This window comes from Jaculus jaculus, chromosome 14, assembly GCF_020740685.1.
Source record: "Jaculus jaculus isolate mJacJac1 chromosome 14, mJacJac1.mat.Y.cur, whole genome shotgun sequence".
NCBI classification, from domain to species: Eukaryota; Metazoa; Chordata; class Mammalia; order Rodentia; family Dipodidae; genus Jaculus; species Jaculus jaculus.
The window spans coordinates 58,971,016-58,984,476 of NC_059115.1; the positions used below are offsets into that span (position 1 = coordinate 58,971,016).

Genomic DNA, 13,461 nt, shown 5'->3' on the forward strand with positions numbered 1-13,461 from the left:
TGCTCTGTTAATGGAATAACGGGGTGTCTGTCACAGTTAACGCCAGCTTAGCATCACTGGCTGTGGAAACTTGGGCCTTAGTGTCATGTGTCAGCACAACTTGCTGACTGGATTTCGATCACTTGGCTCCACAATACAAACAGTATGTGGCATGATGTTTGAAACCACATAAGTTGGTTTCCCTAAGTTTGTAGCTAACAGTTCCTAAATTAACATTTTCTCGTTTATATCGGCCCCTAACATTGCTATATAGTAAAGGGGAAAGGTACATTTAATGCTTAGAACCACTAGTATTAACTCTTGGTACCAGGGGATGAACGTGGAACTGAACAGCAGTGGGGCTGGGCATGGTGACCCACGCCTTTAATCCCAGCACGTGGAGGCAGAGCTGGGAAGATCACTGTGCGTTCGAGGCCACCCTGAGACTACATAGTGAATTCCAGATCAGCCTGGGCTAAAGAGACACCCTTCCTCGAAAAACGAAAAATAAAAAAGAAAGACATGCAGTGGGGTACAGAAGGAAGCTTCAAGCCAGCATGACCAGCGTGCACCTTAGCTCCATCATTCACTCTCTCTGTGGTTGTGGGCAGGAGACTCAGTATCTCATATGGCAAATGAGGGATCATAACTACTGTGTTATAGCGCTGTTGTAAGAATAGAGGAGGCAGACATATAATGTTTGGCATAGTGTCATGAACTGCCAGGCATTTATTTAATAATTGATAGCTGTCCTTGTAATTGAGCTGGAATTACAAATATGTTTGCAAAGCAATTTGTAATTCACTGTATTTCTAATTGAAGGAATGGAATTTAAAGCCTTTCGACCACATAGGAAAGCTAACGGCCAAGCATTAGCACTCCATTAGTAAAAACGTAACATAGGTCAGAGTTGGGTTAGGCTACAGGAGATACTGGAAAGAGATGTCCAGTGCTTTTGTCTAAACTGAAGGGCAGTTGCCATCCTCCCTTCTCTCTAGCTGTGCCCTTCCTCCAGGATCATGCAGGACACACAGGGCCTAGCCAGGGTCGTTCGAGCTCCAAGGGGTTGGCTTGGTGGGGTTTGGCAGACACGAGGAGAACTGCCGGTGATCCACCCAAGCGGGCTACTGCTGGGCTTTTAAAGGGTCAGTGCAAGGCAGATTGCGTAGTCAAGAACCATTCTGGTTTTACCTCTGACATCTCCCACTTCCTTTCAACATCAGTTGGAACTTTTGCAGAAGAGTAAAGAAGAAGCTTACATGATGGCAGATGCGTTCAGAATTGCATTTGAGCAACAGCTGATGAGGAAAAACGATCACGTGCTGAGACTGACCCAGATGGACAAGATGTGCAGAAAAGCACCGCGGCTCAGTGGGAAGCTCCTTACGGAGGATGGTAACCGTGCCGCACTGTGCTCAGGCCAGGTTTAGTTGGTTTGGGTTAGAATCAAAATTCAAGGGAGATGTAATTGAAATTTCACATGTCATTGTGACTCTTTTAAAATTTAGCAACTATGGGCTGGAGAGATGGCTTATGTAGATAAGGCGCTTGCCTGCAAAGCCTAAGGATCCAGATTCAATTCTCCAGTATGCACATAAGCCAGATGCACAAGGTGGGACGTGTGTTTGGCTAGAGGCCCTGATGTGACCATTCTCTCTCTCTCTTTCTTGCTCTCAATATATATATATATATAGATAGATAGATATAAAATATATAATAAACCTTAAAATGTAGCAATTACGATACACCAAGCATGGTGGTGCGTAACTGTGATCCCAGTACTCAGGAGGCTGAAGCAGGAGGGTTTGAGAGTTTGAGGCCAGCCTGGGCTATGCAATTAAACCATGTCAGAAAAAAGTAGCAATTACTGGAGAAAAAGGAGTCACTGGCAATGACATGTGCAGATAAGCTATTGGAATCAATGAAATCATAAAGTGAGAGGAGAAGCTCTTTTAGAGTACTTCTGTATTTCATTTATTCGAGACTGTGCTTAGCAGAACAAAACTTGAAGTGCTGATTCGTTGGGTATGGTGGCGCATGCCTGTCATGCAGACACTCAGGGGCAGAGGCAGAGGGTTGGCTGGAGTACTTCAAAAACAACAAAGGAGGCGGGCGTGGTGTGCACACCTTTAATCCCAACACTTGGGAGGCACAGCAAGAATGAAGACCTGAGCTTGACCCCAGCATCCTCAGAGAAAGCGTGTCACATAATGCCTACAATCCATTGCAGGGGGAGGGAGGCCAAGACAGAATCATGAGGGCTCGGTGGTTAGGCAGTCAGACTGAAAAAAAAAACCCAGTCTGGGATCAGTGATTTCCTAAATTCAGTAACACAAGTACCAACTTTGTTTTTGTTATGGTAGTTCAGACAACTTCTTGACATAGGTTATATGCTCTTTCTTTGTCTTTTTTTTTCCCCCGAGGCTTCCCAAGTGGTAAGATTAAGGATTTTTTATTTTTATTTTTTTAAATATTTATTTGCAAGCCAGGCATGATGGCGCACACCTCTAATCCCAGCACTCAGGAGGCAGAGGTGGAAGGATTGTTGTGACTCTCAGGCCACCCTGAGACTCCATAGTGAATTCCAGGTCAGCCTGGGCTAGAGTGAGACCCTACCTCAGCCCCCCCACCCAAATATTATATGCACACACACACACGTTATTTATTTGCAAGCAGAGACAGAAAGAATGGCATGCTAGGGTCTCTTACCACTGCAAACAAACTCCAGACGCATGCGCTACTTTGTACATCTGCCTTTATGTGGGCACTGGGGAATCAAACCTGGGTTGTTAGGCTTTGTATGCCTTAACCTCTGAGCCATCTCTGCAGCCCTATTTTTATTTTATTTATTTCAAGGTAGGGTCTCACTCTAGCTGAGACAGACCAGGAATTCACTATGTAGTCTCAGGCTGGCCTTGAACTCATGGTAATTCTCCTACCTCTACCTCCTGAGTGCTGGGATTAAAGATGTGCACCATCATGTCCAGTCCAAAGCATTCCTTTAATCCCAGCATTCAAGAGGAAGAGGTAGGAGGACCACTGTGAGTTGGAAGCCAGCCTGAACTACATAGTATATTCCAGGTCAGCCTGGGTTAGAGTGAAACCCTGTCTCAAAAACAACAGGGCTGGAGAGATGGCTTGGTGGTTGAGGCACTTGCCTGTAATGCCAAAGGACCCAGATTCAGTTTCCCAGTACTCACACAAACCAGATGCACAAGGTGGTGCATGCATCTGGAGTTCGGTTGCAGTGGCTGAAGGCCTGGCATGCCCATTCTGTATCTGACGTTCTCTGTCTCAAATAAATAAAATATATCTTTAGGGCTGGAGAGATGGCTTAGTGGTTAAGCGCTTGCCTGTGAAGCCTAAGGACCCCGGTTTGAGGCTCGATTCCCCAGGTACCACGTTAGCCAGATGCACAAGGGGGCGCATGCATCTGGAGTTCGCTTGCAGAGGCCAGAAGCCCTGGCGCGCCCATTCTCTCTCTCTCTCCCTCTATCTGTCTTTTGCTCTGTGTCTGTCACTCTCAAATAAATAAATAAAAAATGGACAAATAATATTTAAAAATATATATATCTTTAAAAAATATATTTATTTGAGAGAGCAAGAGGGATAGAGAGAGAATGAGAGAGTGGGTGCTCCAGCCACTACAAATGAATTCCAGATGCATATGCCACTTTGTGCATCTGGCTTAGATAGGTCCTGGGGAATCAAACCGTGGTCCTTTAGCTTTGCAGGCAAGTGTCTTAACCACTAAGCCATCTCTCCAGCCTTAAATAGAATATATTTTTTAATTTTTTAATTTTTATTTTTTGTTTATTCTTATTTATTTGAGAGTGACAGACAGAGAGAGAAACAGACAGAGAGAAAGAGAGAACGGGCATGCCAGGGCTTCCAGCCACTGCAAACAAACTCCAGATGTGTGCGCCCTCTTGTGCATCTGGCTAATGTGGATCCTGGGGAATCGAGCCTCAAACCGGGGTCCTTAGGCCTCACAGGCAAGCGCTTAACCGCTAAGCCATCTCTCCAGCCCGAGAATATTTTTAAAAAATACAAAATAAAAAAATAACATAAGGGCAAGTAGGTAATATTCTCATTTTAGAGAATTTTAGAGGTAAAGAAAATGAAGCTCAGGGCTTGGGAGATGGTCAGTGGGTAAACTGCTTGCTGTGCAAGTATGAGGTCATGAGTTCAGATCCACAGTACACACATAAAATAAAGGCATGGGCTGCCATGGCCCCATAATGAGTGCACTTTTCTCAGCTTGGATTTTCATGTTCCATTCTAGGAACTCCATCACCAAGGAGTAAGAAGACCTTGGCACAGAAACTGTTGGGTATACTGCCTTCAGAACTTATTTCCAAGGGAGCTGAAGACCAGAACCATTCCCAAGAAGTCTTTAAGATGCTAATAGACATGGTGAGTACTTTCCCTCAGCTTCTTCCCCGAGGGCTTGTGGTTAAGATGCTCAAGGGCCTCCACCTCATTCAAAGCTGTACTTGTCCTTTCCATCCTTTCTCCACGTTCACGATCTTCTCCCTGCCACTTCTACCCCGGCCCCCTCTGGGCAGGTTTAAAGTGTCAGCTCTCAAGAAGGGCTCAGTTGCTCACTCAAGTACCTGAAGTCAGCTATGTGGCTTGGGACAGAAGTATGCACGCATGCATTTAAGTGTTCAAGGCACCGTGACGCCTTTTAATCATCAGCACAATCCTGAAAGCAGTCCAGTCGTTCTTCCACAGAAGGCAAGCTAAGACATTGACTTGGGATTTGAACAAACATATCTAAGGCTAAAGATTTATTTGCATATGAACATATCAAAATCATTTTAGATATGAATAACTTCACTGTCTCTTAGGCTAAGTACGCATTTATATGATACACATATGTATAGTCTTCCCCCTCCTGCCCAGATGGCTTATAGGAGCAACACTAACATCAGGTTTTCTTTTTAGAAACATTCCCCATGCACATGCGTCAAGAACATTCTAGATTAGGTGGTGGGGAGGTAGTTCCGTTGGTAAAGTACTTGCCTCACAAGCTTGAGGACCTGAGTTTGATCCTAAGACTCGTGCAAAATTGCAGACACAATGACACATGCTTGTAATCCCAGCACTAGGGAGGCAGAGGCGGGGGAGACCCCTGGGCTCATTGGCAAACTGGCCCAATCAGGAAGCGCCAGTATCAAAAAAAATCTGAGCTGGGCCTGGTAGTACACGCCGTTAATCCCAGCACTTGGGAAGCAGAGGTAGAAGAATCACCATGAGTTGGAGGCCACCCTGAGAATACATAGTGAATTCCAGGTCATCCTGGGCTAGAGTGAGACCCTACCTTGAACCCCTCCCCCCAAAAAAAATCTGAATGGGGGCTGGAGAGATGGTCCAGCAATTAAGGTGCTTGTGTGCAAAGCCTAACAATCCAGGCTTGATTCCCCAGGACCCACATAAAGCCAGATGCACAGTGGCGCATGCATCTGGAGTTCATTTGCAGCAGCTGGATGCCCCGACACACCCATTCTGTCTCTCTCTCTCTCTGCTTGCAACTAAATGAATTAAAGAGTATATATATATATATGTATATGTGTGTGTGTGTGTATATATATATATATATATATATATATATATATATATATATGTTTTATTTATTTATTTATTTATTTTGGTTTTTCAAGGTAGGGTCCCACTCTAGCTCAGGATGACCAGGAATTCACTAGTCTCAGGGTGGCCTCAAACTCCCAGTGATTCTCCTACCTCTGCCTCCTGAGGGCTGGGATTAAAGGCGTGTGCCACCACACCGTTTTATGTTTTTCAAGGTAGGGTCTCACTCTAGCCCAGCTGACCTGGAACTCATGACAATCCTACCTCTGCCAGGTGTGGTGGCGCATGTTTAATCCCAGCACTTAGGAGGTAGAAGTAGGAGGATCACAGTGAGTTCAAGGTCACCCTCAGACTACATAGTGAATTCCAGTCCCTTTTTCTGTCAGGGAGACACGTCATGTGAGGTGGTTATCTTGTGATTCTCTTTGGGCCTCAATCTCTAACAAAAACTACCTTAAAAAAAAGCTAGTTTTCACCGGGCATGGTGGTGCATGCCTTTAATCCCAGCACTTGGGAGGCAGAGGTAGGAGGATCACCATGAGTTTGAGGCTATTGTAAGACTACATGGTGAATTCCAGGTCACCCAGAGCTAGAGCAAGACCCTACTTGAAACAGTACTTTCTTTGAATACGCTCCCTGATTTCCTAACTGGTATGTTTTTAATCTGTGTGTTCAGCTGAATGACAAGGAGGAAGCCCTGGCTCACCAAAGAAAGGTCAGCTATATGCTTGCTCGGGCACTGGAAAACACAGACATTACCTCGAAGCAGCAGACGGAAAAACATCCTACCGAAGAGGATTTTCTACTCAAAACCCCCTGGCATAAAACTTCAGAACTCTCTCTTCTAGGTGATCCAATACACTCAGGTGTGCAAATTTGTAACCATGGGGGCTGTTTTTGTTCAGGGCAGCACCCACAAAGAGCTCCAGACTACTCAAGAACCCATAAACGGTCCCATTCTTTGCCATCAAGTTTATGTTGAAGAGAAACCAGTAGGCATTAGAATGCAAGCTGTTAAAAGTCAAGAGACATTGAAAGCTGGGATGCAGGCCAGGCGTGGTGGCCTACGTTTTTACTCCCAGCACTTGGGAGACTGCGCACTTGGGAGACTGTGTGAGTTCAAGGCCAGCCTGAGACTGCATAGTGAATTCCATGTCAGCCTGAGGCTAGAGTGAGACCCTACCTCAAAAACAAAAGGCTGAAGGCTGCGTGAGGCTCTTGCTGTGATTCCCCACTGTGTGTGGTGGCTTACACTTAAACCCAACACTGAGGCATGGGGATCTTGTGAGGTCAAGGCCAGACCGGGGTGCAATGTCTCAAAAAAAAAAAAAAAAAAGATGAATGAATGAATCTATGAAGAAAAAATGACTATACATATTATTAACTAAATAAAGTAGATTTAATGTTTTTGATACATAATGTATTTTGATCATTTTGTTTTGTTTTGTTTTTTTTGAGGTAGGGTCTCACTCTAGCCCAGGCTGACCTGGAATTCACTGTGTAGTCTCAGGGTGGCCTCGAACTCTCGGCAATCCTCCTACGTCTGCCTCCCGAGTGCTGGGATTAAAGGTGTGCGCCACCACGCCCAGCTTGATCATATTTTTTAAAATGTTAAAAGGCAACTTAAATAATCAATGTTTCTACTTTTTACAATAAATTTATTAGTTAATATTTTATCTACTAATTTCCATATTTATGAACTTTTCAGTTTGCCAATGTCTTATAAACAGAAAAATTAAAAAAGTATAAAATAATTATTCTACCTACAAATTATTTATAAGGGTGGAGAGATGGCTCAGCAGTTAAGGCACTTGCTTGCAAAACCTAACAACTTGGGTTCAATTCCCCAGTAGCCACATAAAGCCAGATGCACAAAGTAGTGCATGCATCTAGAGTTGGTTTGGAACAGGTGGAAGCCCTAGCACATCCACTCCTCTTTCTCTGCTTGCAAATAAATAATTAAAAAAAACTATGGCTGGGTGTGGTGGCATACACTTTTAATCCCAGTACTTGGGAGGCTGAGGTAGAAGGACTGCTATGAGTTTGAGGACATCCTAAGACCACACAGTGGTCAGCCTGGGTTAGAATGAGACCCTACCTTGAAAAACAAAAAAAGAAACAATATGTGTGTGTGTGTGTGGTAGGTGTGAGGCATGAGAATTGCAAGGGCAGCCCGGGTACCTATCAAAAACCCTGTCTCTGTCATAGAACAAATGGACCTAACAGGTAGCTACAGAACATCCCATCCAAATGCTGCAGAATATACATTCTTCTCAGTAGCACATGGAACATTCTCCAAAATAGACCATGTATTAGTATACAAATCTCACCAAATACAGGAAAGTTGAAATATCTATCTGCTCACAATGGGATTAAACTATAAATTAACAGCAAGAAAATTATAAAGCATACATAAAATCATGAAAACTACAGTACACTATTGAAAGATGAATGGGTTACTAAAAAAAAATAATGTCGGGCGTGGTGGCTCATGCCTTTAATCCCAGCACTCGGGAGGCAGAGGCAGGAGGATCACTGTGAGTTCGAGGCCACCCTAAGAATTCCAGGTCAGCCTGGGCCAAAGTGAGACCTTACCTTGAAAATAAATAAATAAAACAAAACAAGCCAGGCTGGTGGGTCACGCCTTTAATTCCAGCACTGCTGGGGGAGAAAAGTCATCAAAGGTCTTAACCAGAAGTGGACCACACAAGATTAATGGCTGGCCAGCTAGGCCAATTATTCCAATCTGTGCAATGGTAGCCTGTTATGGGGGAAAAAAACAACTGCTCTCTGATTAGATTTGAGGCTCATTCTATAGGAAATTCCTGCCTGCTACTGAAAATGTAATAAAAAACCTAGACACAATGTGGCTTTCACAGTGACTGATGCTACATGCATAAGAACTGCAAAATAGAAGGGTAAAAATGACATCAAAATAGAAGAAAGCCAGGCATGGTGGTACACGCCTTTAACCCCAGCACTTGGGAGACAGAGGTAAGAGGATCACCATGAGTTCGAGCCCACACTGAGATTCTGAGATTGCATAGTGAATTCCAGGTCAGCCTGGATTAGTGTGGAAACCCTACCTCAAAATAAGTAGATAGCTGGACATGGTGGCGCACGCCTTTAATCCCAGGATTTGGGAGGCAGAGTAGGGGGATTGCCATGAATTCAAGGCCACCCTGAGACTACACAGTGAACTCCAGGTCAGCCTGGGCTGAAGTGAGACCCTACCTTGAAAAACTAAAAAAAAATAAAAATAAAAAAAATAAAAGAAGATAGTCTAAGTTGGAAAGAGGAAAGGATTCAGTGGAGGGGAAATTTGGGAAGGGAGGGGCTGGAGAGATGACTTAGCAGTTAAGGCATTTGCCTGAAAAGCCAAAGGACCTCGATATAATTCCTCAGGACCCACATAAGTCAAATGCACAAGGTGGCACATGCATCTGGAGTTTGTTTGCAATAGCTGGAGACCCTGGCATGCCCATTCTCTCTCTCCCAAATAAACAAATAAAAATAAAATATTTTAAAAAAGAGAAATTTGGGTAGGGAAATAGGGAGGGGTAGGAGGGGATTATCATCATAGTATATTATCTATATGTATGAAAGGTGACAATGAAGTTTTTTTGTTTTTTTTTAAGAAGTCATTTCCTAGGGGAGAGGAAAAGGAAAACAATAGGAATTAAAGAAAATTAAGGGATCTGGGCACAGCATCACATGCTGGTCATCTTAGTATTCAGGAGACTAAGGCAGGAACACCAACAGTGAGTTCATGGTCAGACTGGGCTACACAGTGAATTTTATTTTATTACTAATATTTTTTGTTGTTTTTTTTCAAGGGAGGGTCTTACTGTAGTCCAGGCTGACCTGGAATTCACTATGTAGTCTCTGGGTGGCCTCGAACTCACAGTGATCCTCCTACCTCTGCCTCCCGAGTGCTGGGATTAAAGGTATGCGCCACCACACCTGGCTGTGTATTAGAACTTTTCTAATGCATGTTCAAATATACATGAGATGTGAACTTGTGTTTACACTCATAAAAACTACAGTAAAATACTTTATTTTAAAATACATTTAATAAAAATAACCCATAGTTTTACATATCTTTTTTAGGGGGTTAGGGGGTTTGAGGTAGGGTCTCACTAGCTCAGGCCAACCTGGAACTCACTATGGAGTCTCAGGGTGGCCTTGAACTCATAGCGATCCTCCTACATCTACCTCCCAAGAGCTGGGATTAAAGGCGTGCGCCACCACGCCCGGCAGTTTTACATATCTTACATGTATAGAATATTTACAAATTTACTTCTACAGCATTTACTCCATGTTTCCTGTTGTCTTCCACCATTTGCCTTTTGCATTATTTCTTTCAGTGGTAAAACACTGTCCAATGTTGTTTGTAACTAAAATATTAGCTTCTTGGGCAATCCTCCTAAAAATGAAACAAAACAAAAAAAGGTTGTTTACATTTAGCCTTCTAATGGTTTTAACCAGTCAGTGCATTTACTCCATTACTTCTCGTGCTGGAATTGTCACACAGCAAGCATTCAGTACTGAAGAAGAGGCCGAAGGGAAGGCGGCAGCATTGACAGTTTTCCTGAAGTACACTCCAAAGTGTCAGAGGTCGTAGTCGCCACAGAAGAAAAGAGTAAGAGCAAATCTACTTAAACAACTGAAATCTGACAAGCTCAGAGGCTTCATTGCCTAGATACCATTTGGTCACGACCTATACACAAGCTATTTGAAACTAAGTCAATTAATTTCTTATTAAAACTGGAACTTACGGGCTAGAGGGATGGCTTAGCAGTTAAAGATGTCTGCCTGTAAGGCCAAAGGACCCAGGTTCAATTCTCCAGGACCCATGTTAGCCAGATGTACAAGAGGGCACATGCATCTGGAGTTTGTGTGCAGTGGCTGGAGGCCCTGTCCTGCCCATTCTCTCTCTGTCTCTCTCTCCCCCCTCTTACTCTGCCAAATAAATAAATGAACAAACAAACTGTAATTTACCTTGTTCCAAGGCCTCTGTTCTTTTCCTCTTTGTTGCCATGGCTGGATTTGACTGCTCCTTTAAGGCTTCCACAGGACAGTTTGGTCTTGGCAGCTGACATCCAGGCGTTGGTGCTGGACGGTTACTGAAGTACTTAGTTTTCAATGCCTTTTCAAAGAAAAGAAACCAAAAACAAGGGTTTGTTGTTTTGCCTTTAGAGACAGGGTCTAGCTATGCAGAACTGGCTGTCTTCAAACTTGTGGCTATTCTCCTGTCTCTGCCTCCCTAGTGCTGGGAAACACAACCATATGCAGTTCATAGATTAAGTTTTAAGTATCTATACTCTATGCAGGAAAATATAACCATTAGATAGTTGAAGAGTATTACAAATACCATGTGAACACTCTTTCAAAAACTAAAAACCTGGGCTGGAGAGATGGCTTAGCGGTTAAGCGCTTGCCTGTGAAGCCTAAGGACCCCGGTTCGAGGCTCGGTTCCCCAGGTCCCACGTTAGCCAGATGCACAAGGGGGCGCACACGTCTGGAGTTCGTTTGCAGTGGCTGGAGGCCCTGGCATGCCCATTCTCTCTCTCTCTGTCTCTCTCTCTCTGCCTGTCTCTCTCAAATAAATAAATAAAAACAAACAAAAAAAATTAAATAAAAAAAAAACTAAAAAAAACTAAAAACCTAAATCCAAGTATTCGGAAAAACAAATTACTACAAGTAAACACCTAGCATCCTAGGATTGGCTAATTCCATTACCATAAGAAGAGAAAAAGATGAGCTGGGGAGATGGTTCAGCAGTTAAAGGCACTTGGGCTAGACAGTTGGCTTAGCTGTTAAAGCACTTGCAAAGCCAAAGGACCCAGGTTTGATTCCCCAGGATCTATGTTAGCCAAACGAACAGGGTGGTACATGTGTCTAGAGTTTGTTTGCAGTGCCTGGAGGCCCTTCTTTTTCTCTTTCTCCGTCTTTCAAATAAATAATTTTTTTAAGGTAGAATTATTTATGAAATCTGACTTGTTCATTCAATGAATGCTATGTTGAAGACTTGCCTTATATTTCCTAATATAAAAAAAATGTCAGGGCTGGGTGTGGTAGTGCTTGCCTATAATCTCAGCACTTAGGAGGCAGAGGTAGGAGGATTGCTTTGAGTTTGGAGCCAGCCTGAGGCTAGAGTAAATTCTAAATCAGACTGGCTTCCCTGCCCTCAAAAATTAAAAAGCTGGGGAGATGACTCAAAAGTTAAAGGCACTTGCTTGCAAAGCCTGCCAGCCCAGGTTCAATTAACCCCGTACCCATGGAAATCTAGATGCACCAAGAAGTACATGCGTCTGGAATTCCTTTGCAATGTCAGCAGGTCCTGGTGCACCCATATACATACCCAGACACACTCTCTCAAACAAATAAATAAAACTTTAAACACGTGTATTAAGGCTGCCCACTATCTCCCCAAACCTCCAGGCCCTCCTGGTTAGGTCCTCCAACCTCCACTGCCGCTCTCTCCTGCTCTCGGAACTTTCTCCATTCTTTCTCTTAATCTAACAAAATCTCTCTAAACCTTTTTTTTTTTTTTTTTTTAAATAAAGGCATATTAAAATACCTGTGAGGCTGTAATACGCGTACATGGATTAAACAGGAATAAGCCTTGTATGAGTTCCAGCAAGTCATCTCCTGCTGCAATGAAGATGTGCTGTAATGGGATTCCAGGGAAACTCTTAAACGTCACATAATCTGGAAGACTACACATGTCCTGAAAAGAAAATAAATTCAAATTTAAATAAACGATAGAGGGCTGAAGAAATAGCTTAGTGGGTAAGGCGCTTGCAGTTAAGGCCAAAGGACCCAGGTTCGATTCCCCAAGACCCACATAAGCTAGATACACAGGATGGCACATGCAAATGCTAGAGGTCCTGGAGCACCAATCAATTTCTCTCTCTCTTAAATAAATACAAAAAATAAAATAAAATATTTAAAAAAATAAACAACCGAACGGCATATAGATAGAATAAAAATGTGATCTAAAGCAGGGCGTGGTGGTGCATGCCCCTTGAATCCCAGGAGACAGAGGCAGGCGGATCGCTGCCACCTGAGACTACATAGTGAGTTCCAAGTCAGCCTGAACTACAGTGAGACCCTACCTCGAAAAACCAAAAAACCAAACCAAAGCAAAAAAAAAAAAACACAAAAAAACAAAACTAGAACTACTGAGAAGGAAGGAAAAATAAGATATAAGATAAATATAAAAATCAACCACAGCGGTACACATGAATAATGAGTACGTGAACACAAAAACTGAAAACAGTATCTTTACAACTACACCAGAAGGAAAAATTAAATACTCAGGTCAGAAATGTGACAAGACATGTATAGGCTCATTTACTGAGACCTAATAAATGCTGATAAAATAAACAAACATCTACATAAAGTGGTGAGCAGTATAATGCAGTACATTCATGGTACAGAAGATTTAACGCAATAAAAAAATCAATTATCTGTTTTTTTAAGGCAAGCCCAACAGACTAGACTTTTAAAAAAAAAGTGAAAGAAAGAAAGGGAGGGAGAGAGGGAGAGAATTGGTGCCCCGGGGCCTCCAGCCAAACTCCAGATGCATGCACCTGCTTGTGTGCAAGTGCAACATTGCACTCTTGTGTGCATGTGCAACATTGCACGCTTGTGTCACTATGCGTCTGGCTTACATGGGACCTAGAGAATGTGAATCCTCAGGCTTCACACACAAGTGCCTTAACCGCTAAGCCATCTTTCCAGTCCAAGAAATCAATTTTCTAACTGATATGATTTAGCTTTCATTCAAATTTTGACAATCATACAGAAAGACTGGTTATTGGGCTGGAGAGATGACTTAGCAGTTAAGGCACTTGCCTGTAAAGCCAAAAAGGACCCAGGTTC

The 13,461-nt window shown here is 43.1% G+C and overlaps 2 protein-coding genes across 2 annotated transcripts in view; one reads left to right on the forward strand and one right to left on the reverse strand.

The window, feature by feature from the left end:
- Ccdc125 (coiled-coil domain containing 125) overlaps window positions 1–6,964 on the forward strand; it is a 31,603-nt gene extending 24,639 nt beyond the window's left edge. The window contains exons 10-12 of the mRNA XM_045134147.1: window positions 1,203–1,374; window positions 4,265–4,395; window positions 6,248–6,964. Coding sequence (XP_044990082.1) covers window positions 1,203–1,374; window positions 4,265–4,395; window positions 6,248–6,553 — 609 coding nt within the window. The 3' untranslated portion in view covers window positions 6,554–6,964. The remainder of the gene's footprint in view (window positions 1–1,202; window positions 1,375–4,264; window positions 4,396–6,247) is intronic.
- Window positions 6,965–9,612: 2,648 nt separating this feature from the next.
- The window catches only part of Cdk7 (cyclin dependent kinase 7), a 30,102-nt gene continuing 26,253 nt past the window's right edge, over window positions 9,613–13,461 (reverse strand). Inside the window, 3 exon segments of the mRNA XM_045133864.1 lie at window positions 9,613–9,997; window positions 10,573–10,720; window positions 12,155–12,304. Coding sequence (XP_044989799.1) covers window positions 9,969–9,997; window positions 10,573–10,720; window positions 12,155–12,304 — 327 coding nt within the window. The 3' untranslated portion in view covers window positions 9,613–9,968.